This window comes from Alosa pseudoharengus, unplaced genomic scaffold (assembly GCF_046254945.1).
Source record: "Alosa pseudoharengus isolate Yale_2024_CS ecotype anadromous, Long Island Sound unplaced genomic scaffold, YU_APseudo_1.1 YU_APseudo_1.1_scf_12, whole genome shotgun sequence".
NCBI lineage: Eukaryota > Metazoa > Chordata > Actinopteri > Clupeiformes > Clupeidae > Alosa > Alosa pseudoharengus.
The window spans coordinates 276,013-303,789 of NW_027468587.1; the positions used below are offsets into that span (position 1 = coordinate 276,013).

At 45.4% G+C, this 27,777-nt stretch overlaps 2 protein-coding genes across 7 annotated transcripts in view; both read left to right on the forward strand.

Moving 5' to 3' along the window:
- The window catches only part of ago1 (argonaute RISC component 1), a 39,197-nt gene extending 36,887 nt beyond the window's left edge, over window positions 1–2,310 (forward strand). For both annotated transcript variants that reach the window (XM_076279658.1, XM_076279659.1), the window contains exon 19: window positions 93–2,310. In XM_076279658.1, coding sequence (XP_076135773.1) covers window positions 93–201 — 109 coding nt within the window. In that variant the 3' untranslated portion in view covers window positions 202–2,310. The remainder of the gene's footprint in view (window positions 1–92) is intronic.
- A 1,478-nt stretch (window positions 2,311–3,788) lies between these two features.
- Window positions 3,789–27,777, forward strand: part of ago3a (argonaute RISC catalytic component 3a) — a 106,215-nt gene continuing 82,226 nt past the window's right edge. For all 5 annotated transcript variants that reach the window (XM_076279661.1, XM_076279664.1, XM_076279662.1 and 2 more), the window contains exon 1: window positions 3,789–4,548. In XM_076279661.1, coding sequence (XP_076135776.1) covers window positions 4,530–4,548 — 19 coding nt within the window. In that variant the 5' untranslated portion in view covers window positions 3,789–4,529. The remainder of the gene's footprint in view (window positions 4,549–27,777) is intronic.

Consider the following 27,777-nt stretch of genomic DNA (forward strand, 5'->3'; position numbering starts at 1 on the left):
GTAAGGTATAAGGCTGAATCACTTTTATGACATTTGTCTCTGTTAGAAGTGAACTGGAGTTAACTGGTCTCTTCTTCTTCCTGCTCTGCCAGTGGGGAGGGCAGCCATGTGTCGGGTCAGAGTAATGGCCGGGACCCCCAGGCACTGGCCAAGGCTGTGCAGATCCACCATGACACCCTGAGGACCATGTACTTTGCCTGAGCACACACCCACAGCTCGACCTCATATCCTTTATCATTATATCCCACCAAGACTGGATGCGGCACCAGACGCTTCCTGGCCACACAAGCACCCTCCACCCCAGCCCACTCCCCACCTCTCAAATGCACCATATCAGACTTCATACACACTAGTGCAGCGGCAGAGGTGGCCTTCAACACAGCACCTTGTCCCTGAAACGATATGAAGATCGTCATGATGAAGATTTCTCTGTTTGGATTTACTTAGCAGGCCCACTATACCCCTGCAAGTTCCTCTCTTTTTCTTTTGATTTCTTTATTTTCATACTTTTCTTTTAATGAAGAGTTCAACGGTATTAATGATGTGTATACCTTTGCCCTTCTGTGTATGAAATGTATGCATGTATGCAATATGAAGAGGAGGACTGGATAGGGAAACCTATGAAGATATTTTTTTTTTGTTTACTTTTGACTGCCACCACAACTCTGCCTCAATCAGCTTCCCTTGCCGGAGAACAGTGTTTGCGCCCCTTTTGAACATTTGACACACATGCACGCATGCAACACACACACACACACACATTGTGTTCATTTGACACACATGCACGCATGCAACACACACACACACATTGTGTTCATTTTAAATTTTTAATTTTATAAATGACTATTGTTACATTTTTATTGTTTAAATGGAAAAAGTAAGATTTTTTTTAATATGGCCTTTATGGATGACAAATGTAATGGTACATTAGCACTTAGTGTTAGCATTGTAGACCGCGTAAGCCCAGCGTCCATGAATTGTCTCTGTGTACGACTTGCATTAGTGTGACCCAGTACACAGGCTGGGAGCGGGGAACAGGCTGTAGCATTGCTGTAGGTGCAGAGAGCACACTCTGATTGTGCACTCCACTAGGACAGTGTCATTTGTAGCCAAACTTTGTATAGACTTAGCTAGCGCCAGATAATGGCAAAAATTAGCCAAAAAAGAAAGAAAAGACGAGAAGATCCTTAAGTAAAAAAGATAGAACAGAACAGACCAATGAGTGCTTTAAGTATTACGCTCAGCGCACCCAACACTGAAACCAGCATTGTAAACCAGCCAAATGTGATGCCAACCATGCCGAGTGCGCCGTGCGAGCGTCACATGTGATGCCAACCAGGCCGAGTGCGCCGTGCGAGCGTCACATGTGATGCCAACCATGCCGAGTGCGGGGCGCGAGCGTCACATGTGGGGATGCTGCACCTCACATGCCATTTTATTTATTTATTTGTTTTAGTTGTGTCACTTCCTGTAACTGAATGGTCCCCTTACTGTAGAGATGCTCTTGTTATTTTTTATTTGTTTCTTTTTTTTAATACTTGTTTTTATTTTGTCTTTGCTGCCAAAACCAGTAGGTCTCAAAACCATACTGACCATTAACACCTAGTCCTTCCTATGCACATGCCATGACAGCGCAATCTCTACAGTCTCCCACAGGTGAGGAGTGAGCAATATGCTATATGCAATAAAAAAAATGCTGTTTTCTCCCCAAATGAAGCTTGAATGCTGGCAGCCACACTCGCGGACACAGGCCTGTCCATGACACAACCTTGACAGCGGACCAGCATTTTCTCTTGTCTCTCTTGCGACACCCACTCGTGTAGTGTACATTCCAGCATGTGGAGAAGGACGCAGCGAACAGGTGCTGCACTGGCTCACACGCGCGTAGTGCAATGCATGAACACAGACCATGTTCACAACCAGTGCGGAATTGTTTCTGTTTCTGTTTTTTTTGTTTTGTTATGTGCCACCATTGCTTGGCTTCAGGCATCAGAGCTCCCCGCCTCCAAGTACTGTCATACATTATGCACACTCTAGAAGCCCCTATGCACCTTTGTTGATTTCCCATGTATACCAATGCACCGCCTTAAACACTGCCACTTCTTTCCAAAAACGACACACACACACACATAAACACACATTTTACTGGCCTGTCTCCCTCGGTCACCCTTTGCATCCCCAGGCCTGTTGGCTGCAGACGCCCAATGGTGCGCTGTGGGCGTTGGCCACACAGAAGCGAGTGTCTGGCCTCGGGCCGTGGGGTTACGAGCATCTCATCTCAAGGCTTTGTAAACTGCATGTTCTCGTTAGTGGACAAGTTGACCCGTGCACCTTGTTTTTTTATTTAGCAGATCATGTCTCAAGTCCTGTAGACGAGCTGGTGGAGCTCTGTACTCTGCCTCTTGTATGTTGCCTCAATCTGAAATTCATTTCTCCCTCTCTTGTTTTTGCACTTGTGTTTTATCATTTGACTTGTTTGTTTTCTTTACAGTTGTGAGTAGTGTCAGGCGTTGTCCTCAAGGGGGAGCTGTGGAAAGGTCCCTTTTGATTTGGAACTGCCTGCCTCGCACCTCCAGGTGTCAGATTTATACTGAGGGTGCTCGTTTAAATCAAAAGGGATTTTTGTTTTTTGACAGTCAGCCAACCGTTGTTTTGACTCCTGTTTAATGGAATATTGTGGAATCAAAATGCCTTTGTATAGTGTTGTACCAATCCTGTGTCTCTGAAGGTGATTTGTATTTATAAGTTGATAACTTTTGGTTGCATTGATATAGACTGAGTACAGAATTCATCAGAAATGTAAGTGATAACGAGGTAAGGATTCAGTCAAGAGAGGGGGGTGGGGGGGCAGGATCTAAATGACATTCATTTACAGTGGTATTCAGCCATGTGATTGCCCTCTGTTTAACCTAGAGCCAGTGTTTCCTGTAGAACATAAATATGATTTCAAAGAACGATGGTTCCCCATAGAGGAACAGTAGCCCTGTTTGCTGCATTGTTGGACTGTTCTACTGCCTTCTCTATGTGGATGCAGCTCGTAAGGCATTAATGGGTAATATGGGGGGCCTGAGGAATTTGGACAAACCTCCCTTGTAATTTGTTATGGGAGCTCTCACCCTTTCTGATGCACTCACTTCACTCTCCTCTGAAACAGGCATTGTGTACAGGGCAAGACAGTTTAGAGGTACATTATCAGAGGGCTCCACTTTGACCCTCACAGATTTAAGCAATATAAAATAGCCACTGAACAAGTCCTTGTCATAGCACTTCCCAGTAGATCTGAATGAAAGGGCACAAGCAACATATTTTGGCTGTGTATGTCATAGTAATGGGACTTCGTTGGGGAGGGTTATTTTTAAAGAAAATTAAAAAAAATGTTTTTTATTAATCATGACTCGTGTGTTTTTTCCTCACAAGTTGATGTGGCTATATTATGAACACTACCGCACTTTTGTTAATAGGTCTACTTAAAAATAAGAACATATTGCCTATCTCATTCAAATGATAATGTGATATCGGTAACGGGTCATTCCATTTGTTATGTGAACAAATGCATCGTGTGATTGTGTGTGTGTGTGTGTGTGTGGAGGAGGGGGGAGGCAGAGTTAATGTATTGAACACATGGACCTGTGTAGAACAGTGGATATGAACGCTCACACTGACGTATGGTGTTTCCGATTTGAGTATCAACCCTCCTCCTTACCTCCGAGAACCCACCAATCAACACTCGATTGCCTCGCAGGTTCCTGTCGGCGTCAGATCACCATATTTAGCTAGCCAGAGAGCCCCAGCCACGGAGTTGATCACCGAAAACCGGGCTGAAAATTGCTGGTTATAACTGCGAGTGAATCGTCGACTTAGTCACCGTGACGGCTAGGGGAAAGTCAGCCACATCGATGAAAGCGATTTGGTTTCATGTCAGAAGCTGTAACGAAATGACAGCAGAGTTTCGGCGATAAGAAGACGTCGCTTTTTTTCTGATGAGAATCCAGCTAGCAATCATGCTAGCAAGCGAGCTAATGTTAGTCAGCCAGCCAAGTATTGAGAAGTCAGTGGAAACAGGGTTTTTTGGGACGGATACTTCCAAGTAACAAGTCTATCTGGTTGATGAATAGTTAATATCATATGTGTCTGAGTTAAGTTATCGCTTGGCGCATTCATCGGTTACTGTGACTTTGTCAAATGTATCTTTTCGTCAACCAATGTTAGCTGGCTAACACCAGTAGGCAACCCTGGCACTGACGGAGGTTTCTGATTGGTTGTGATACCGTGAGAGCGACTTGTAGACGGGGACACGGAAGACCCCCCTCCCCTCTCGGTCCCCCTGAATTAAGAGGACTTCGGTACATCAAGACGAGTTCAGTCAAACAGCGAGTGTGGACTACTGAAGTCAGTGTCTTACGAGAGAAGACACGCGGCTACAGCGCCGTTTCTCAACGGGGAACCTTGGTGTTCCCAGAGCTAAGTCGAGTGTCTACGGGGTGTTTTACAAAGTGAGCCGGGGAGGGATCCGGACAGAGACCCCATGAATGGAAATCGGAACTACAGGTAAAAATCGCTTCTTACTGTAACTGTATCTAGCATCGTGTAAATGGTCAGTGGTCATCTCTGATGCTGGTAGCAGGTTCACGGTAGGTCGACATTGAGAAACTTTGTCAACCCTTTTGTGTTAAATGTGCTAAATAAATGACTTGCTTGATATAACGCCTCATTGCGTTGCTGGGCCGGCGGGGGGGTTAAAGTAGGCTAATGTCATACTCAAGGGATTGATACTTTTGTCATAGAATAACGTATTCGGGTTATGAATGTAAGTTTAGCATTGTCATTTCATGTGTAGTCAAATTTAGGCTTCAATGTGTCGCCCCGCATACTGTGATGTTCCAGTATCCCACGTCACTTGCTCAGGTGTGTAACGGACAGATGCTACTAACTTACTAGGTACCCTACTCACTACTCAGGTGTGTCCGGTTACTGGCACCCGCCCCCTCGCCCTTTGGGTGGATCTTTTGCATGAACAGAAGGGAATTCCACAGGCTGGTGTATGAGTCACCGAGGTGTGTTTCACCAAACGGTGTCCTTTAATACTCATACCTGGGAACTTGGTTTTGAGATGCTGCTCCATGTTTTATACAAAACTAACCTTTGTCGTGATTCACCTTATACTAAACATGATAAATGACTGATTAACATGAGTTATATGGACACAGTTTTTGTGTATGCTATTAGTTTATCCCAATATCATGACACAGATGAGAAGTTCACGAATAAGCTCAACAGGGCACTCTGAGCAGTTTAGCAGATCAAATAAAAGTTGTGGTTGGAAGCATGAGTCATTGTGTGAAAGGGGGAAATACGACACATCTACAAATACAATAGAAGAAAACACATTTTGACTGTGGCAGCTTGTTTTTTGAGATGGCTGTTTTGTAATTGTAGTACCCATTCTTGGTTAACATGCCATTGGAGAGGTCTCATCATGACCAAGGTCTGTTCCTGTCAGGGGAGCAGTGACCAGCCCAAAGTAACCTTAGCATGAATTAATGACACCACCAGCAGAGGCTACTGTCAGTTTTGAGCTCCCAAATGGGACCTTTTTTGGGACCAGCTATTGTAGTGGCTGAATTACTGGTGTATGAGTAGGCTACTGTTAAAATGAGAAAATTAAACTGTGATTTTAATATGAACATTAATTATCTAGGTGTGCAAAATTAGTCAACAATTATTTGATAGTGAACTCCTCTCTGATCTTGAAGAGCAAAGTAACTCAACACAAAGGCCATACACAAACTTCATGAAATTCTTTAAATGTAATGTTCCTTAGTCTAAACTTAACTGTGCTTTAAGCATCCCTGAATGTGAAATCTGACCTTTAACATCTTGATCTGATGCTATTGTGTGACCACTGCATCTTTTCTAATCTAGTGCATAATGTCAAATGCACTTCTGGTGACCTTAAGGGTTCAGAATCAGATAAGGTCAGCATTAGGTGAGCAAAACTGGATGATCCACAGTTGATGTTTTGGCCTTAGTGCAGACAGAAGCACTCTACGTTACACACATGCAAATGCCGTGACGTGATCCTCAGTGTAGCCGGCAGGCTAATTGAAGTGTTGGTGAAGGCCAGGCGTGAGAAAATGCAAATGAAGGTCGCGTTCAGTAGAGAGGCAGTTTTCTCTCTCTCTCTCCCCCCCCCCCTCTCTCTCTCAGTCTCGTCTCATCTCCTCTGAGTGGCACCCATCCTTCTTGCTCTGACTCAGGAGTCCTCCAGAGGGATTCCAATTCTGTTTTGTTTTGTTAGTTTGTTTTTCTTCTTATCCATCAGAGGCTGCCAGTATGACCCGAGCTTCTAAAGCACCTTGTTTCCCAACCTGCTGAGTTTGTAGTTGTGACTATGATGAGGATGACATTGATTGTGGTCCAAGTGTTATATATACACACACACACACACACAGAAATAGCGAGAAGAAAAGTAGCTGTGTGTGTGTGTGTGAGAGGGTGGTTGGGTTTGTGTGAGATTGGTTTTTATCATCTGAATGCATCAGTCGTTTCTGTGAACTGGTTATGCATCAAGTACAAAAGAACGCGTAGTGCCAGGAGCTTCCTGCTGGACCCCAAGTAAGATTGAGGCTGAGGGAGACACCCCAGCATCTCCAGGGACTGCACCCATGGGGGGGCGGGGGGGGGGGTACTGCACCCATGGGGCCTTATGGGACCACTGCTGTGGCCACATTGCTGTCCAGCTCCGTCATTCTCCGTCCTGTCCTCCAGTCACATGGCTCTCCTCCCTCCTGCCTTGTTTTTCCCGCTCTTTTTACAGCCTTTTTGTTTCTGTGTCTGTCTCTGCATTGGTGCTTTTTTCACACACAACTCTGAACCCCCCCCTCAAACACACACAACTCTGTCACTCAGAGAACCCCCCCCCCCTCAAAATTTCCTCTCTGTCTCCCCACTCTGTGCCTTTGCTATTCCTCCCACGGGGTTCTGGCGACTTCTGATCCCCATACTTCACAGCCTTTATTGTAGCCTATAGACCTAGGCAGTGAGAGAAAGTGTGTGTGTGGGGGGGGGTCATTTGCAGTCTCCATCACGCTTCTCCCATTTAAACACCACCCCCACCCCCATATCCTCTTCCTTCGACTCCACTCAGACCAGTCCACCACCCATGTGCAGACGGCATATTGTGGCTGGTTGCTATGGTGAGTGCACTTTGCCGTGCCGTTCTTGCAGGGCCATTGTGGCTAGGCAGCTCTTTATACAGTCAGAGAGAGAAGTCTGGGGGGGGGGGGGTGTTGTTCTTTTCTTTTCTTCTCTTCAGTCTCCCTTGAAGTTGAAGTTGCCATTAATGGCGCAGTCAGGCAGGCAGTCTAGTCAGTCTGTATTCAAACAGTTCAAGTTATACCTGTCATCTCCAGGGACCTAATAATGTTGAAAAAGTGAACTAATCAATTAATCAAACGCTGCCGCCGACGTCACTGCCAAACTTGACCAGCGCGACGGCGTAATGGATTTTAGTAGGGTTTTGGACCGTCAATGCTGTATCATATTATACATAAGCCTAACATGTGAAGTAAGGTACCTTTCTATGCTGATTGCTGGCAGTTAGCCAGGCCTACTACTGACTGTTACTACTAGGCTGTAGCGTATGGAACAGGGACGTGTTTAAGAGGGAGGGAGAAAGAGAGACGCTTACTTCAAGTTATATTGGCAACATTTTCACTAGCATATCAAGATTAAACTTAGACAATAAAATGTTTCACTTTACCATTTCACACATTTTAACCTAATATCGTGTTAACTAAAAAGCATAATAGATTCAAGTCAAGTCAAGTCAGTTTTATTTAGTATAGCGCATTTAACATGCACAAAGTGAAACCCAAAGCGCTCCACATACAAGACATTGACAAAAAACAAAAGACAATAAGACAAAAAATGCCAGACGGAGCGGCGTAGTTCCCGTGACACTAAGACATACAAGACAGCAAATTGAAAATAAATAAATAAAATAATAATAATCATGTTAAAATTAGTCCAATTTCCAACCGGCTGAAAAAGTCCAAGGGCAATGATGACCCGCGTGAAAATGCCAATGCAAGACCAACAAAGTTCTTTCACTGACCAACTCAGAGAATTTACTGGCAGTCTGGAGAGCAGAGCACCGGAAGAACAACAGTCTGAAGTCATGATGGGCGATCTTCCTGCTGATCAGCAGCTCGGTGGCTTTAGCAAGACGTTTGTTGCTTCATGGCTCCCGACGTTGCCATCAGAGGTCCCCACGTCAGCACTCAATCCAGACTGCAGGCACCCAGCGTCAGAGGCTATACGTTAACGTTATGGCAGCTCGCAGGTCAGCCGCAGCTCGGTGGTCGTGGCAGCTGCAGATCTCTCGCAGAGTAGGCCCATTGCCCTGAGCAATCTTTCCGTCCAGACGAGTCCAGACAGAGGACGTGCAGCGTCAGATGGAAGAGGGACGGCTAGTCAAGGCAAGCTTAATAGCCCGGTGGAATAGAAACTAACGAACGTTAGTTATCAGCCAGAAAAAAGGACCAGGAATAACACAAAACTATCGAAAATAACGTAAATGAAGCTTTTACTGGAGCTTTTTTCCAGTCCAGGGCTCTGTATCTGCGGCCAGATGGGAGTAGGGTGAAGAACCGGTTCAGGGGATGGTCAGGGCTGCTTACTATGGTGCGTGCAAGGCGTGTGGTGGCTGTGTCATTTGCATCAGTGAGGCTGGGGGTGGGAAGCTGTATTATCTTGGATGCTAAGTGTGAGATTTTAATGAGTTTGTTCTTGCTGGTGACATTTAGTATGGTGAAGAAACGGGGAGAAGTAGAGTAGAAGGGGTTGGATGATGCTTTTGTAGAGTAGCAGAAGGAGACATGCAGTGATCTTAGTTTGCTTATTGCATACAGTCTCTATTGTGCACGTTTCTGTGTAATGGTGACATTTTCATTGAAGTTAAGCTTATTGTCAATGGTGAGACCAAGATATTTGAAAGTGCTGACCTGTGCAACTGGTTGGCCATGGATGGTGATGTGAGTGAGTCCAGGGGGTGATTTTGATGCATGAATGACCAGTTATTTTGTCTTGTCAATGTTGAGTTGGAGGTAGTTATCAGAGCACCACTGTGCAAAATCTGTGATGGACTGGTGGTAGGCTGTGATGGAACTGTTGTCTGTAAGTAGTCCTACTATGGCTGTGTCATCTGCATATTTGTAGTAAGTGGTGTTGGGTAGTGAACTCTGGCAGTCATTTGTGTAAAGTGTGTACAGGAAGGGACTGAGTACGCAACCTTGGGGGGTTCCAGTGTTGGTGATGATGGTTGATGATGTTGTAGTCCCTATTTTCACTGTCTGTGGCCTGTTGCTGAGAAAGTTGTTTATCCAGTGGATGAGGAGAGGGGTGACATTCAGGTGCTGTAGTTTCTTGATGAGTTGATGGCGCTGGATTGTATTGAATGCGGAGCTGAAGTCAACAAACAGAACTGAGGCAAAGTTATGGGGAGTCTGGAGGTGGTGAAGGAGGGAGTGGAGAAGTCATGCCACTGCGTCCTCTGTCCCCCTTTTCGGCTGGTATGCAAATTGGTATGGGTCCAGTTGTGTGCTGACAGCAGGTAAGATGAATTGTAGTATGCATTTCATGATTATTGGGGTGAGTGCGACCGGACGGAAGTGGTTGGTCTCTGAGGGGCGTGGTTTCTTGGGTACAGGTGTAATGGTTGATGTTTTCCAGAGGGTGGGTATTGTTGCTGTCCTGTAGGATTCCCAGAAGATGGAGTGGAAGATGGGAGAGAGCTCCATTGCGCAGCATTTCAGCACCTTTGCTGGGATGCCGTCTGGCCCTGGTGCCTTGCCAACTTTGCACCTGGCCAGCTGCTGCTGCACATCCTCCTCTGTGAAGGGCGGGTGGTGAGGTTCATGGGAGGGGAGGGTTCTGAGAAGATCCTCACAGGTGGGGGTGTGGTCATGGGTGTCGAACCAGTTGAAGAAACTGTTCAGAGTGTTTGCAAGATGAAGAGGGTCCGAGCTTGGTTGGTGATGGTGGTTATGTTCTTGACCTGTAAGTTTCTTGATTCTCTGGAATGCTTGTTTTGTGTTCATGTTGCAAAACTCCTGCTCCAGTTTGTTTTTATATTGCATTTTGGCTCTGATGTCATTCTTTATTTGTCTGTTGAGTATTTTGAGAGTGGCCCAGTCCTTATTCCTGAATGCTGTCCGTTTTTCTTGAAGTGCATGTTTTATGTGGGGGGTAATCCAGGGTTTGGAGTTGGGGTATCTTTTGACACTTCTGGTGGGGATGGTGGTGTGGATACAGAACTTGATGTAATCAGTGATGGTGGATACCCTCTCGTCCAGTGTGCCCTGAAAAATACCCCAGTCTGTGCAGGCTAGAGAGCCCTGTAATTGCTCAATAGCGTCCTCTGACCAGAGGGTGACGCTGTGGGTTGTTGGTTTGATCCGTTTCAGTTCCGGTTTGTACTGCGGGAGGAGGAGTATGACGTTGTGGTCAGAGAAACCGAGTGGCGGGAAGGCACGTGCGGTAAAGGCATCAGCAACATTGCCATAGCACAAGTCCAGAGTGTTCTCCTTCCTCGTTGGAACATCCACGAACTGGTGGAAGGATGGCAGAACATCGATGAGTCTGCAGTTGTTAAAATCACCCAGGATAAACGCCGGAGCCTCCGGGTAGGCGGCTAGCATGTTGTTAGCGTTGTCGGCTACTAGCTCTGCTGCTACCCTAGCGTTGGCGCTCGGGCAGATGTAAACACAGGTGACAACCACCGTCTGGAATTCTCTCGGGAGGTGGAAGGGACGCAGGCTCACCGTCATCATCTCCACATCTGGTGTGCAGATCATGTTGTGGATCTTGATGTTATCACACCATCTGTTGTTGACATAGATGCAGATCCCACCACCTCTCACTTTGCCTGACTGATGGGTCCTGTCAGCTCTTTGGATGGTGAAGTGATCAAGACTGACCTCGGACTCCGGGACCTCCTCATCCAGCCAGGTTTCGGTGAGCGCGATGATGCAGGCATCCCTGTAGCCTCTCTCCATGGAGCACTTGGCGTGCAGCAGGTCCATTTTGTTCCTGAGCGAACGAACGTTCGCTAGTATGATGGAAGGGAGGGGGGGCCTGAAGGGACTCTTTCGGAGTCTAGTTCTTACGCCTCCTCGTCTGCCTCTTCGCCTTGGTTTGATCTCCGGTGGGAGTGCAACTGGTTGTTTTTGCTGGCAGAGTGCAGAGGATCGGAGCTGAAGGAGATCTGCCCGGCTGTAGGTGAGTGGTCTCTGGTCGCTGGTTAGTAGTGCCAGCGCCAGGTTGTTGTTGTGTATAATCCATGATGTTATGAGCGCGATCGCGATGAGTGTGTGTAAGTCCCTCATTCTTGACGATCAGTAGAATGATGGGTGGATAAAGACGCAGACACTAGTGAGAACTTCTCAAGACAAACGCTAGACACACTGGTACAAACAAACCGACAAACGCTAGACACACTGGTACAAACAAACCAACAAAAGCTAGACACCCTGGTACAAACAAACCGACAAACACTAGACACACTGGTACAAACAAACCGACAGTAGACAGAGACGTGACGCCGCCATGGAACATTGACTGACTGTGTGTCGTCGCAGCAGAGCATGCGCCGTTCTGAAGGATGAAAATCGACGTGGTGGTGGTTATGTCGCTAATTTGCACACTTGTAGACTGCTATTCATTTCTCCTTTGAATTGTCAGATAAATCATCTGTGTAGCCAAGCATTATTATGTTTTGGTGTAAACGTAGAACCTTCCATATTTGCAAGTTAGCCTACTTCAGTCTGTCTCATTTGATCTGGCACTTGCTGTTGGTCTGTCGCGACAATGACTGGTTCGCTTACGTGACGCATACAACAGCACCTAAGCAGATTTTCGAAAATCGTAAAGTTAACTCCTTAATATCTATGAAAAAATAAAATGTCAAGTAATTTCAAGTCATTTGTCTCAAGTCATGAATAGCAAGCAAGTCAAAGTCAAGTCTAGTCTTTTATACATGTTGATCAAGCAAGTCTCAAGTCCTAAAAAATGTGACTAGTCAAGTCATGTGACTCGTCCCCCATGTCTGCTAAACCCTATAGCCTCCCAGTGCTCCTCAGGGTGGAGGTGGACCAAAGAAGCCCGATGCTGAAGAACAGACTCACAAACACTCAAGAGATCCCCCACTCAGCGGATCGATTACTCCACAGGTTTCTTGTCTGTTTGTTTGAGAACAATGTTTTCTTCCACATGTGTTGGCAATGAATAGTCAATGATTTTAAGCAAATGCACAAAAGTAAGGCATTGAAGATCTGATGATTGTGGCACCGAGTTCTGTTTCTGTGCGTGGGCAATGAGGACGGGCACAGCAGTGCTTGTGCTTGTGTTTTTTTAGAAGAGGTGAAAGAGGTCGAGAAAGGAGGATGAGGAGATGAGAGACAGAGGAGGTGTGAGAACCTTCTAGAGTAAGCTGGGTGCATAGCCTCTTCTGGAGTAAGCTGGGAGCATATGAGCCTTATATGAGCCTTATATGAGCCATATGAGCATATGAGCCTCTTCCTCGTCTCTTTTCTGTTGCTCTGTGCGTCTCCTGAATCATTAAGAATGGAATATTCAGTTTGAAGGTGAAAAGTGACTCTCTCTCCTTCTCTCTCTCTATCTCTGTCTCTCTCTTTTCTTTCTTTATGCTTTTGCTCTGTTTATATTAGGGTCTTCAAGTCAGAATGGCACCTCGAGAACTTGTCTGTGTTAGTAGAGGGGGGGGGGTGCTTGGAGTGTGTGTGTGTGTGTGTGTGGTTTCAGACAGGATGTGGAGGCTGAAGGCACACATCAGAGCAGGGGGTTCTTAAGGGGGTCCATGTTTGGGGCAAGATTGGAGGGGGTTGGCGACTCAGGGGAGGTGGCTGTCACCTGTGTCTGTTGCTCTCTCTCCCTGTCTGTTGCTCTCTCTCCCTGTCTGTTGCTCTCTTTCCCTGTCTGTTGCTCTCTTTCCCTGTCTGTTGCTCTCTCTCCCTGTCTGTTGCTCTCTCTCCCTGTCTGTTGCTCTCTCTCCCTGTCTGATTGTGAAACACTCAACACTGTGGTGGACAGTCTTTTCACGCACAGCTTCTTTCTTCTCTTTTTGGTGTACTACGACCCCCTCCCACCACCCCCCTCTGATGTGTACCTCTAAAACCGCTGCCATGGAGACTTTGCTTGGCCAGGATTGGCTGGCAGTGCAGGGGTTTACTCTTAAAAGAGTTTTGCGTTTGACGCCTGCCCAGGCCTGAAATGCTCCTTTTGCATTTCTACTCTTTACTCTTGCCACCCGTTTTCCCCCTCACTCTCTCTCTCCTGTTGTGTCATACCCTCTCTCTCTCTCTCTCTCTCTCTCTCTCACTCCTTCTATCCATCTCTCCTGTTGTGTCATACCCTCTCTCTCACTCCTTCTATCCATCTCTCCTGTTGTGTCATACCCTCTCTCTCACTCCTTCTATCCATCTCTCCTGTTGTGTCATACCCTCTCTCTCACTCCTTCTATCCATCTCTCCTGTTGTGTCATACCCTCTCTCTCACTCCTTCTATCCATCTCTCCTGTTGTGTCATACCCTCTCTCTCTCACTCTCTCTCTCTCTCTCTCCTTCTATCCATCTCGCTGGAGTGCTGTGCATGGCTCTAGCCTGCGGGCTACAGAAGGGTCTATTCAGGCAGCCATCAGTGGAATCCAGCTCCAGAAAGAAGCCCATTCATGGGCCGCACACCCGGCCACCCCTCACCCCCTTTCCCTGCCCAAACACTGGCCGACTTCTCTGCATATGTGTGTGTGATTTCAGCAAGATCCACATTTCCCCAGCTAGAGAGCACAGCCTAACTCATGACATGTGCGCGCACACACACATTTCCCCATCTAGAGAGCACAGCCTAACTCATGACATGTGCGCGCACACACACACATTTCCCCATCTAGAGAGCACAGCCTAACTCATGACATGTGCGCGCACACACACATTTCCCCATCTAGAGAGCACAGCCTAACTCATGACATGTGCGCGCACACACACACATTTCCCCATCTAGAGAGCACAGCCTAACTCATGACATGTGCGTGCACACACACACAGGTGCGCGTGGTTCGGGCCGCATATTTCTGTCCGAACCCAGCCCGAACCTGACAGGCATTTTAATTTTTATGTCCGAACATAACCCGAGCCAAACGCAGATGATGCCTCAGTTATTAATTTTTATGTCCGAACATAACCCGAGCCAAACGCAGATGATGCCTCAGTTATTCATTTTTATGTCGTAACATAACCCGAGCCAAACGCAGATGATGCCTCAGTTATTAATTTTTATGTCCGAACATAACCCGAGCCAAACAAGATGATGCCTCAGTTATTCATTTTTATGTCCGAACATAACCCTAGCCAAACGCAGATGATGCCTCAGTTATTCTTGAAGTGAACTGCAACAGTTATTGAAACTATGGTCCTTTGTTGTCACTGATCCATATGCAGCACTAATTAATTGGGGAAAGGCAAGGAAATCCTCTCCTCCAAGAACTGCCTTAAAGGGATATTCCACCATTTGGGGATGGAGATGTTTTCTGAACTACTTCTTTTTACACTGTTAGGTTATACTTTTTCACATAAAAGACGAGTTCTGTAATATGTCAAGGCACAGCCATTATAGATGCACAATAGTACTAGTGCTACAGCCCTGCCACATAGCCTCATAGTTCTGCCACATAGCCTTATAGCCACATAGCCCTGCCACATAGCCTCATAGCCACATTGCCTCATTGCTCTGCCACATAGCCTCATAGCCTCATGGCCTCATAGCCCTGCCACATAGCCACATAGCCTCATAGCCTGCCACATAGCCTCATAGCCTGCCACATAGCCTCATAGCCCTGCCACATAGCCTCATAGCTCTGCCACATAGCCTCATAGCCACATAGCCTCATAGCCTTGCCACATAGCCTCATAGCCTGCCACATAGCCTCATAGCCCTGCCACATAGCCTCATGGCCTCATAGCCACATAGCCTGCCACATATCCTCATAGCCACATAGCCCTGCCACATAGCCCTGCCACATAGCCTCATAGCCACACAGCCTCATAGCCCTGCCACATAGCCTCATAGCCACATAGCCTCATAGCCCTGCCACATAGCCACATAGCCACATAGCCTCATAGCCACATAGCATCATAGCCTCATAGCATCATAGCCACATAGCATCATAGCCACATAGCCTCATAGCCTCATAGCCTGCCACATAGCCACATATCCTCATAGCCACATAGCCCTGCCACATAGCCCTGCCACATAGCCACATAGCCTCATAGCCACATAGCCACATAGCCTCATAGCCCTGTCACATAGCCTCATAGCCACATAGCCTTATAGCCTGCCACATAGCCTCATAGCCCTGCCACATAGCCTCATAGCCACATAGCCACATAGCCTCATAGCCCTGCCACATAGCCACATAGCCTCATAGCATCATAGCCTCATAGCATCATAGCCACATAGCTTCATAGCATCATAGCCACATAGCCTCATAGCACCACTGCAAGGCAGAGTTCCATGTACAGCACGTCTATTTCATGACCACTCCACTTCTTATGGACAATAATCTTCATCATCCCCAGTGAGTCGCCTTGACCATTAACCAGAAATACCTCCACATAGTAGGCCTAGACTTCCCTTCGTTTCCTTTGGTCTTAAACTCTCCCGATAACAACTTTTTTAACATCTCCCAAAATAACGAGTGTGTATTTGTGCATTTGTGCATTTCAGGCAAGGCTGTCACGGCTACATAAACAGATCTTGCACACAGGAAGAAGGCTGTTAGAAGAAGGTCCTATTTTATTTTATTCTCAAAAAACAAACTTTTGCATCATGTGAAGCAGACGTGTTGGTTACCCAACATAATAAGCTATTTTAAATATAAAACGTCCAATGCCATCGCGCCGATGTGTCTGAACCCGACCCGAACCCGAGTATCATTTCTAAATATTTGTCCGAACCCGACCCGTCCTGTCTGCCCAGTCAGGCTCGGAGCGGGTAGCCACCCTCTGACACACACACACACACACACACACACACACACACTAGCACTCACACAACACACACACACAGGCTTCTTGCTGTTACTGCAGTGATACCTTGTTGTGGAGAAACAGATGTTCTGTGCTGATGCGTCTCTGGCCCAGTCGCTCTGACCTCCATCCTGCTGCCAGGAGCTCTGGCTGGTGCGCTGAGGCCGGGGACGCCTCTGGGTAGGTACCAGCGGGGGGGGACCAGCTTGGGGACCAGAGTGAGCACTACAGTAGGGAATGTTGGGCCTTTTTTCTCTTGCTAGTTCTCTCTCTTCCTCTCCCTCAAAAGACTTCTCTCTCCTCCGTGTTTCTGTCTTCATAGACTTCTCTCTTCTCCGTTCTGTCCAAAATCTTGCTTAGTATCCTGATACAGTGGAGAAGCACCTGTTTGAACATATGGACCATTTAAAACCAAATAATGGTGTAGACATGCCAGTGAAGTCTTCACGTTCAAAAAAACTGCTACAAATAATTTTGTAATCATTTGCTTGACGTTAAAAAAAAATGCACAGAAGTAATATCGACTGCAATCTCTCTGCCATGAACTAAAGCATTCTACTTTGTCCTAGGGCTGTAACGGTACACAAAACTCACGATTCAGTATGAACCTCGGTGTTGATGTCAAAGAGACAAGGCTAGATATTTATCTGCATTTCTATACTACTCTTCACTTTCTCTGTCCATCCCTTCATTCCCTACCTCTCTGTTTCTGTGTAGATTTCCATCCCCCTCTCCAGTGCTGTCACTCAAGCGCCCAGTGTGTAGTCTGTCTGCAGTGACTGACCGCATTATGCCTCAGCTCTCGGCCTGTGTGTGTGTGTGTGTGTGTGTGTGTGTGTGTGTGTTGCCTCAGCTCTCAGCTTGTTCTCGCAGAGCAGCTCTCTCGGGAGTGCGCATACAACAGCTGTATTGTGTGTGTGTGTGTGTGTGTGTGTGGGACTGAGAGTGAGTATATGCACTTGTGCTGTCCACATAGTTTGTGTGTGTGTAAAAAGCAAGGACATGCTGCTGTGTTCTTGCTTAGCCTGAGTGCTGCCCTCAGTTGCTGCTTTTAGCGTACACATGTGCAGTACAACAGGTTGTCAACACCACACACACACACACACACACTCTTACTTTTAAAAACACACATGTACACACACCCTGATTGTTCTGTGTTCATTTCATTTCTCCTGAACCATTAAGGATGGAACATTCAGTTCGAAAGTGAGCATGGTGAAAAAGGACTCTCTGTCTCTCGCTTTCTGTGCGTCACTGCCTGTTTCTCTTGCTCACTTCCTGTCTGTCTTTCTTCCAGCCACTCACAGGCAGAGACGTACGCATCTCTTCATCTCGCTGTCTGTCTTTTGCCAAATGATCTCCTTCCTGTAATCTGCTGTTTCTTATTTACGTGCGAGCAGTGAGCTTGTAACATCTCTGTTCGGAGTCACAATATTCAGAGAGGCACTTGAACCATTTGTACTCAAGCATAACATAGGACTCCTGTCTTAATTTCCCCTCCAGAAACTAATGCAATTGTTGTTTACAAACCAACCCTGTATCTGATTCTGTTTTACTTTCTTGTCTTTTTAAATTTGAGTCTCACGCAGACCTAACTGTTAGGGCTATAATTCCATCAATGATCTAGGCGTCATATATAGGCGTCATCAATGATATAGGCGTCATATATAGGCGTCATCCAAACACCTGTAACCAACTCTTTCCTACTCACACTTCTGGCCTAGGTAATAACTGGTGATTCAAGCCCTCTTTTAGATTGGCAAACACCAAACTCTGCTTCTGTGTTCGCCACTTCAAGCCCTCTTTTAGATTGGCAAACACCAAACTCTGCTTCTGTGTTCGCCACTTCAAGCCCTCTTTTAGATTGCCAAACACCAAACTCTGCTTCTGTGTTCGCCACTTCAAGCCCTCTTTTAGATTGCCAAACACCAAACTCTGCTTCTGTGTTCGCCACTAGCTGTAAGCTTAGCTAAAAGCTGGCTCTGGCCAGTCTGCTGTTGTAGATGTCACGAATGATGGTGAGAAGAGAAGGATGCAGAGATGATGAGAAGGTGAAGAGAAGGATGCAGAGATGATAATGAGAAGGTGAAGAGAAGGATGCAGAGATGATGATGAGAAGGTGAAGAGAAGGATGCAGAGATGATAATGAGAAGGTGAAGAGAAGGATGCAGAGATGATGATGAGAAGGTGAAGAGAAGGATGCAGAGATGATAATGAGAAGGTGAAGAGAAGGATGCAGAGATGATGATGAAAAGGTGAAGAGAAGGATGCAGAGATGATGATGAAAAGGTGAAGAGAAGGATGCAGAGATGATGATGAAAAGGTGAAGAGAAGGATGCAGAGATGATAATGAGAAGGTGAAGAGAAGGATGCAGAGATGATGATGAAAAGGTGAAGAGAAGGATGCAGAGATGATAATGAGAAGGTGAAGAGAAGGATGCAGAGATGATAATGAGAAGGTGAAGAGAAGGATGCAGAGATGATGATGAAAAGGTGAAGAGAAGGATGCAGAGATGATGATGAGAAGGTGAAGAGAAGGATGCAGAGATGATGATGAAAAGGTGAAGAGAAGGATGCAGAGATGATGATGAGAAGGTGAAGAGAAGGATGCAGAGATGATGATGAGAAGGTGAAGAGAAGGATGCAGAGATGATGATGAGAAGGTGAAGAGAAGGATGCAGAGATGATGATGAGAAGGTGAAGAGAAGGATGCAGAGATGATGATGAGAAGGTGAAGAGAAGGATGCAGAGATGATGATGAAAAGGTGAAGAGAAGGATGCAGAGAGAGGAGGGTAGACTGAGGGAAGAGCAGAGGAGGTTTTGGCAGCTGAGTGACAGGGAGGAGGTGGGTAGAGTGGAGGGATGCAGGGATGCAGGGAGGTGGATAGAGGGACGTGGGTAGAGGAAAGAGATGGAGGGATGCAGCAGGGCTGTACAGTGCGACATATATGTCGCACATGCTACAAAAAAATGAGTTTGTGCGATGGATGATTTACCAACGTAGCACTGGTGCTACAGTATACAGTTTTGCTTATGGCAATACAATGCATGCGTGTGAGACTGACAGGGAGGCTACAGCAATTACCTTCTACTGTGATCAGTGCAGCTGGCTGCACCAGATGTGATAGCGGCGCGTAGGCTACGTAAAAAAAAATAGACCCGTCTTCTGTTTTTGTGCGTCGCGAACGGAGCTCTTCGTAACGAGCCCGGTGTAGGCTCCCGGTGAAACGCTTGTTTGTTTGTTTGAAGTGCGTATGTATAGACTACTTCTGTGAGAGGGGAATCGATGTAGGCTACTTTGATTTCAACTTAGTTGCAGTCTACTCGATTAAAAATTATGTCTACTTGTTTGTAGGCCTAGTATCCAAACAATCCAACTCCAAATCAAACAACACCTTGCAAATTATCCTCGCGAATCAAACAAGTGATAGCTATGTTTAGCCTAAGAGAAAGAATCTTCCGACCGGGCCGGGCTGAGGTGATTAGATTAGGCAAGCAGAGGTAGAAGTTTGTGGCAATCGCCTTGTTGTATTTTTAGTTCAGTTTAAAACGAACAACTTAGTATCCAAACAACACCATTCAGATCTAAAACTTAGAAGAAAAAAGTCCACCGGGGCTTAAGTTCGCTTCTATCTGTCAAATATGAGCCCACTTCATGCGCAAGTCTCGCTTAGTAGTGCTTAATAACCTATACAAGATCGGTTCCGAAAAAACCTTCACGACACTTTAATTACGACTGCGTTAGCCACAGACCTTCAGCTTTAGTAGGCTACCTACTGTAGCCTATGTGTATGGAACAGTATATGGATGCATTTCATGGGTGCACTGTTTGACATGTCAGTTAGCCTACTCATTTGCACCACTGGTTAGATGTAATTACGGTATTTCACTCGTGGAATGACAATAAGGTTGAATGTAGGGTTACACTAATCTAAAAACTTAGAAATATGAACTAAACGTGAATTAAATCTTAGTGGAATAAAATCTTCAGCATATCTTCTACTTATTCAAAAATAAATGAACTGACTTCCAATGCATGAATAAGAAAAATTAACAAAAAATCAATGGCATGACCTGTCTTCCTGATACCCATTGAAAAGTCTAACTGCATGGAACTGTTAGGGATTGTTTTTTTATTTTTTACAAAAACACAACCAACTAACATATCATGCTGATAGCTTTTGTTCATCTCAAACACAATGTAGCCAGGTGAGATGTTTGCAACTAAATGACCGGCTTTTCTCAAGCCAGTTGCAGTAGGCCTAGATCCCAACCACAATTGATGAACTGTGATGAACTGATTGTTTTTAGAGATTTTGGAGGTTTTATATCGATGCTACAGAATTTGTGGCTGGTGCTACAAAACTTTTAACCTCTATAGCACCAGTGCTACTTGCAAAAAAAGTTAACGTACAACCCTGGGATGCAGGGAGGGTAGAGGAGAGAGATGGAGGGATGCAGGGAGGTGGGTAGAGGAGAGAGATTGAGGGATGCAGGGAGGTGGGTAGAGGAGAGAGATGGAGGGATGCAGGTAGAGGAGAGAGATGGAGGGATGCAGGGAGGAGGAAAGAGGAGAGAGATGGAGGGATGCAGGGAGGAGGAAAGAGGGATGCGTGGGCTGAAAGCATGTGGGACATTGCGGCGGCCCTGCCCTTTCCCTGACAGAAGCTGTGAGGCTGATGAGCGGTTTCAGGATCAGTGGAGAGCTTGGAGAGCTCAGAAGCTGTGAGGCTGATGAGCGGTTTCAGGATCAGTGGAGAGCTTGGAGAGCTCAGAAGCTGTGAGGCTGATGAGCGGTTTCAGGATCAGTGGAGAGCTTGGAGAGCTCCTTCAAGACCAGCAACGCGTCTCTGCCCAGAGCCAGGGGGGCGCAAAACGGCTACTCAGCGAAGTAGCCGTGCACTAGCCTCAGGTCTCCGACATTGACAGCGATTCTGGGTTTTAGTCTGGGAATGGAAGAATGGTGGAGAGCTACTGTTAATGAATGCGAGCATTGTGCTTATCCATTCCTAGGTGGAATTGGGTGAAGTGTCCAACACCAGGAAAGTAGATTACTGACTAAATCCTAAAGCTTCTCCAGCAGAAGTCTTGTTTAGAAGCGATGAATTCTGGGTTCGGCTCACAGTAATAACATGCAGTATGCGAGTAGAGATTTTCTCCTGTGACCGGAAGTAAACATTAGCAGAGGTAAACATGTACCGGTGAGCCCTGGTGGTCGCTTCCACCCCAGAGGTCTCCTGCCGACCAACAGAAGAACTCAATGGAAGAGAAACTGATCGATGAATACTAAGAAAAAGGCCTGGGGACATTTATCTTGTTTATTGTTTTTATGTGAGAATTGCACTGTAATTTCCATTCTTATGGATGAAATACATTTGACTTGACTTCATCTGTAGAGCAACCTGAATGTGTTAAAGCAACACCAAAGCACTTTTCCTCTGTCACACGCACGCTCTTTGTTTATCCAGCACTGGCTTTGCAAATAACGATGTCCACAGACAAGGTAGAGTATGTTACATGATTTTATGAAAGTATGATGTATTGGGACATCAGAAGCAAGTCAAATTTGTAATTTGTAGTACGAGTCGATGAACCACTGAAACGATTTTGGAAAGGTACAAAAAACTCTGGTGTTGCTTTAAAGTGTGCTCCCATGTCTTCTTATCTCACAGACAGCTTGGTGGGGGTTTTGTGTGACCTCTGACCTCGTGCCCTGGCTCTGCAGATGTTACAGGGCTGAAAAGCTGATGCATTTAGTCAGATAATTATTATAAACACCCATCTGATCATTAAAGGGTTATTTGTTGCGTAATCCATCTATTGGATTAGCAGATGGGTGGCCAATTTGTTATCTGAAATTTGTCTGGTTGGCAGTCAAGTGTTTAGTAAGGTACATAGATGCTTAGGCTGTAAGTATTATATTATATTATATTATATTATATTATATTATATATGCAAATGTCCCTTTGGCTGTTGGATGTAGAAGCAGTTTTGTTTTTGACCAGGTGTGAGTTCTGTGTGTCAGGATTATGGAGAGCTTGCCTGGCCATTGATGTCGTCTGCATCACGATGATCTGATTGGCCATTGATGTCGTCTGCATCACGATGAGGCAGAAAAGTGCTTCTGGGCCAGTGCTTAGCAGAAGCTTTTTTTTCTCTCTCTCTCCCTAACAGTCTGAGAAGAGCCAGGATTCAACTCACTCACTTGTACTCGCTCTCTCTTTCCTCCACTCCCTCCTGCACTTGTACTTGCTCTCTCTTTCCTCCACTCCCTCCCTCCCTCTCTCTCTCTTTCCTCCACTCCCTCCCTCTCTCTCTCTTTCCTCCACTCCCTCCCTCCCTCTCTTTCCTCCACTCCCTCCCTCACTTGTACTCACTCTCTCCTTCCCCTCTTCCTCCCTCCCTCTCTCTCTTTCACAACCCTTCGCTGGGTCTTGTCAGTTCAGGAGCTGTTGTTGTAAATAAACCTCAGATTTGTTTACTAATTCTGCTCAGCTGTCATCCGTTTGGCTCTTGTGCCCAGGATCCTGAAACCCGCACGAAGAGTGACGCAGCAACAGCATTCCACAAGCTGCGCTGAGCTGGCTCCAAAACCGCTCCATTCAGAATTGGATCACTCGCTCAGACACAATTGTTAATGTTTGGTTAGAGTTTCATCTTATTTTTGTACAGTTACTAAGAGATATAGGGCACTTTGATTTGCCAGAAGCAGGGAGGGATGGAGGGAGGGAGGGAGGGAGAGGATGGCATGCAGGAAAGGAGGGGGCCTGCATCTCTGGCCAGCAGTTTTTGTTTTTCATCTTTATTTACACTCATCTTTTTATAGTATTGATAAGATGGCCAGCTTCCATGACCTTTCTGCTGGTGTTGTGTGTGTGTGTGTGTACACACTAGCGTGTGCCATGTAAGGCAGTAGAGTTTGGGTGTGTGTGTGCCATGTAAGGCAGTAGAGTTTGAGTGGCTTAGGGTCATGGGTTGGACGTCGCACCGGTGCGATCAGCTATTCGAGAGAGGAAAACGTGTCCGCATTGAAACTCTCTACCTTTGGTTCAATAACAGACACATATTTGGCCAATATCGTGGTTTAAACAAATCACAGATAGAGAAGGGCGGGACCTCCCCTCTGATTGGCCGTGGCCCAGTGCCTGTGTGTAAATTTGAAAATGCGTGTGCTGCAGAGAGAGAGAGAGAGAGAGAGCGAAAGAGAGAGAGGTCAGTGACCCGTCAGATAAACAGTGTGGATGTAGTTGTATATGTGCATTACAGTGTGGTCACATAGGCCGAGATAAATGTCCCCTCTCCCCACTGCCTTTCGGCGGCTGCAGCAGCAAACCGATCAGACGAGCCCGAGATGATGATCAAGTTTATCGTTGCCTACGATAGGCCTAGTGAAACTTCCCTTCACCAAGTTCAGTCCGAAATAATTATTCATCAGAAAAATAGTTTGCACGTAAACCCGACGTACAGGAATGCCACTTGCGCCAAATTTATAGGAGTCATTGCAGATGAAAAGACGTCTTAAAATTGCGAACAATGCATACAAGGCCTTCCCGAACGAGAGAGATACAGATATCGCCGAAAAGGAGTGCGTCATTGACCGCAGTTACATGCAGGGAGTAACCCAGTTTTCAACAGCAATATTCGTTTTGCGCGCCAGTTGTGTAAACTCATTCTGATGGCATGAATCAATTCAATCCGGTATTTGGCGCAAACCGAATATCGCTGCTACATTTAAAGCCCGAATATTCCCTGCATGTATAACTGTGGTCATTGTGTACGGTGAATCGAATGGACACATTTAGATCGAGCATGGCAAGTCATTGCAATAGCCTATAATAATAGGCTACCATTTCGTTACTGCATTAACCATAGTGATGTTCTTATTGAAAAATTAAAAATACTAAAATTAAAAAGTAAATTGCAATAATCATTTGACAGCCCCACAATGCAATCATCATTGCAAAATCACATAAAAATCCCCCAGGCTACTTGGAACATCTCTTTAAATTGTGCTCAAATACATTTCTATGGAAGATGCTAGCATGGCAAGCTGGTTTAGCCAAGGCCTAAAGATCATGAAGGATAGTATGTAAGACATTGAGCCATGAGATTTGAAGCCCTTAAAAGACATGCACTGTTAATTTACTCACTGTTATTTTTATTTAATTCATCTTGAGATGTTTTAAGTTTACATTTCAGCTCAGTGAAGCACTTAAAGCACCAACACTTCATTAAGTTACTTTTCTTGTATTGTAAATCATAAGTCATAGGACAACCTATATAGGACAGTAATTAAGGAAAAAAGTGAACCTGCTGCGGTGTTAAATGCGATGTGGTTGAAAATTTGGGTGCACCTAACTTTTGTGCTGGTGCACCTAAGAAACAAAGTTAGGCGCACCAGTGCAACCAGTGCAAAAAGTTAGTCTGGAGCCCTGGTCATGTAAAGCAGTAGAGTTTGGGTGGCTTAGGGTCATGGGTTGGACTTGTGTGTGTGTGTGTGTGTGTGTGTGTGTGTGTGTGTGTGTCATGTAAGGCAGTAGAGTTTGAGTGGATTAGGCAGCGACTTTCTAATGAGGAGACACAGCACTCAGCAAAAAAATCCTCCATAGAAATGCATACACATATCTCACCCCTTCCTCGGCAAAACGTCGATATGTAAATACATTGAGCCAATCATGTGGTGTGTTGTGAATACATTGAGCCAATCATGTGGTGTGATGTGAAGACATCGTGCCAATCATGTGTTGTGATCTTACCGCTGGAGCAAGATTGGTGTCGTGAAGCCTTGCTCACATGCATTTCTGCTGAATAGGATGCCCGATGAGTGCCCAAAAAGCGTTGCAATATGGCCGCCGAGTGGAGGGACTTGCCTAAAATGACTTTGGCTTAGGGGAGGGGTCTCAAACACCCGGCCCAATTCCGGCCCGCGACGTATGGCAAAATAATAATGTAATCCGGCCCTTGAGACTTTTTAATTGCGACAAACAACGATACTGATTAAAATAGACGATAGTTCCAAGTACGGTGACAAATCTCATTTGTACTCTGCTCCACTATGTGCTAGACATCCAGAGCTTCATTCAAACCCAAAATCGCTGCGCAAAGTTTTCAGGAAATACTTGTATTAGCGCAGTGTTTCTCAAACTTTTTAAAAATGACAGACTATCGCGACCCAACTCTTGACTGTGGTAGTTAACAAACTAGATCAGTGGTTCTCAAACTTTTTTTTCTTTCATTCCCCACTTTGCTCAAGGGGCCATTCTCGAGCCCCACCTGTCCCTCATCGCTCTAAGAAAGTGGTAGGTCAAGCTTAAAATTGTCAAATTTATTGAAATAATGACTAAATATGAAGAGGATTCTAAATATATCCTCTTCAACAGAGTTGAAATCAGCTGGTGCTGCAGATATAATAATAAATAAATACATAATAACACACACATTTCTGTTTTCCAGCAACTTAGGAAGCATAGGCCATTTTACAGCATTGTACAATATATTCAATGAAAACATGCTGCATTAAATGGATCCATAATCCAGTCATACTGAGCACTGCTGGTTGGGAAATATTTTTGAAATAAACTTTGCAGGGATGTGATGTAGGCCTACTGTTTAATACATGGGATCACAAGAGTGGCTCCCGAATCAGACGTTTCAGCGATTTCGCTCAGAAATCTCAAAGGCATAATACTGTCGCGATCGAGGCGCATGTCCCATACCTCAAGTTTTTTTGGTGAATGCAGTAATCTTATTTGCTAGGTGAGGTAGTTGCTTGTCTTTGCCTTGTAACTGGATATTTAACTCAAATGTATCGCTAATATATCGCTAAGATAGGCCAGCTTCGTCAAGAAATGTTCATAATGAACATGCTTGCAGATTCAAACATGCGCTCTTCCTCCAAGAAGAGGCGACTCGGAGCTTAAACACACACGACAGCACTTTACCTCGGGAAAGCCACTTTGCCTCACTGTGAAACAGTACAGCCTTTTGGTCAGCTACCATCTCTTCGCAAAGTGCGGAGAATAGACGCGCTTTTAAGGGCCGGGTTTTGATGAAATTCACCACTCTCACAACAACGTTCAAAATCTCATGTAGGTCGGGACTAACTAAGCTACCTTGACACGAGCGCTTCCCTATGAATAACACAGTACGTCCATTGCGCACCGGGTTCTACCTGGGCCCAGGCTACAGATAAAAAAATAAAAAATAAAAAAAAAAAACTCCTGTTTTTCACGTCAGTTCGCGCCCCACCTGGGTGTCAACCCACAGTTTGAGAAACGCTGTATTAGCGAGAAACACAAAGACGTGCATTTGTAATGACGCGGAAGCGATGCAGGCCATAGTGTTGCATAAATTGAAGCAGAAATTAAGCAGAAATAGGCCTACACCAAATGTTGAAAAACGGTTACGTGTGATGAAGTCTTAGGTAGGCTATGTTATTCACCTATTTTAAATCTGAAGGAGAATATCCTTTTGGAGATTATGATCGATCGTCTATTGAATGGAGTTGCGTCTGCGTGTATACGACGGTGTCCACTAAGCATACCATGCCTATTTCGACCCTCTGCCCAACATAGCTTGGAGGTTGCAGGGGTAATCGTGATGATAGTGTCCGTAATGGACGTGGTACAGACAGCAGGGCTAGTAGAAATAGGGCTCTAAACTACAAAGTCACCTGCAATATGATGCGAACTTCTGGGTACTCAGATTACCCGCGATAGGAACTGATTTGACCAGAATACTGTAACGATTTGATAGCGACACACACAGTTGTCCAATCAAAAGGTTTATTAGCTGAGAACGAGAGCAGGGACACAGACACAGAACACAATACACACGGGGCAGGTCAAGTACACACACACACTACACATACAGGGGAGGACGCAGCCCCCCACACAAAAAGGGTCACACACGAGGGAGAACTAAAAGGGAAACATGTTACAATAAAGACGCTAACATTACACTCAAAACTAAGGAGAATTAACGACATAAACCCCCCAAATGTTCGCTCTCGTATCCCAGAATGCCCTGCGCAGGAGAACGCTAACACTGTCCTTCTGCGCCGACGCTACAATTCTTTATTGTAGGCCTTGTGGTTTAGAAACCATATACATCTTAGGTGTTGGTATACATCGTAGGTGTTTTCCTGTTAATTTGTTATGTGGGTAATATGAAAAAAGGAAAGTAAACCTGCTCAAATATGTTTATCCAGTATTTACTGAAAGGTGCATAATTTGAGGTGCTTGCCATCCAGTGGCAAATTAGATGGGTAAATTTACCCCCTTCATAAACTTTTGTTTTACTCAAAGATTTTTACATTTACAGTAGGACTTTATCTCTGACCACTTTCAAGCCATGGCCTTTTGAAATTTTTATATAAAAATCCAATGGTGTTGCTTTCTTAACCCTGACGCCTATAGTTTGCCAGGTTTAATAAAGTTATGAGAGGAAAATATTTTTATTTGGTGTGAAACACACGCATACCTGTTTTTATGTTTTTCATTTGTTTTATAATTTGTATTAATATTTATTTTATCATTATTTTATTTATAAGCTAAGGTTGCTAGCACAGGTGTCTAAAACTAGATAAAAACACATGCACTTTCTGTTTGCAGTTTTGTGTGGTATTTGAAAAAAGAACATTGCATTTTCAGAAATAGCCGGCCCTCCAATCAGATG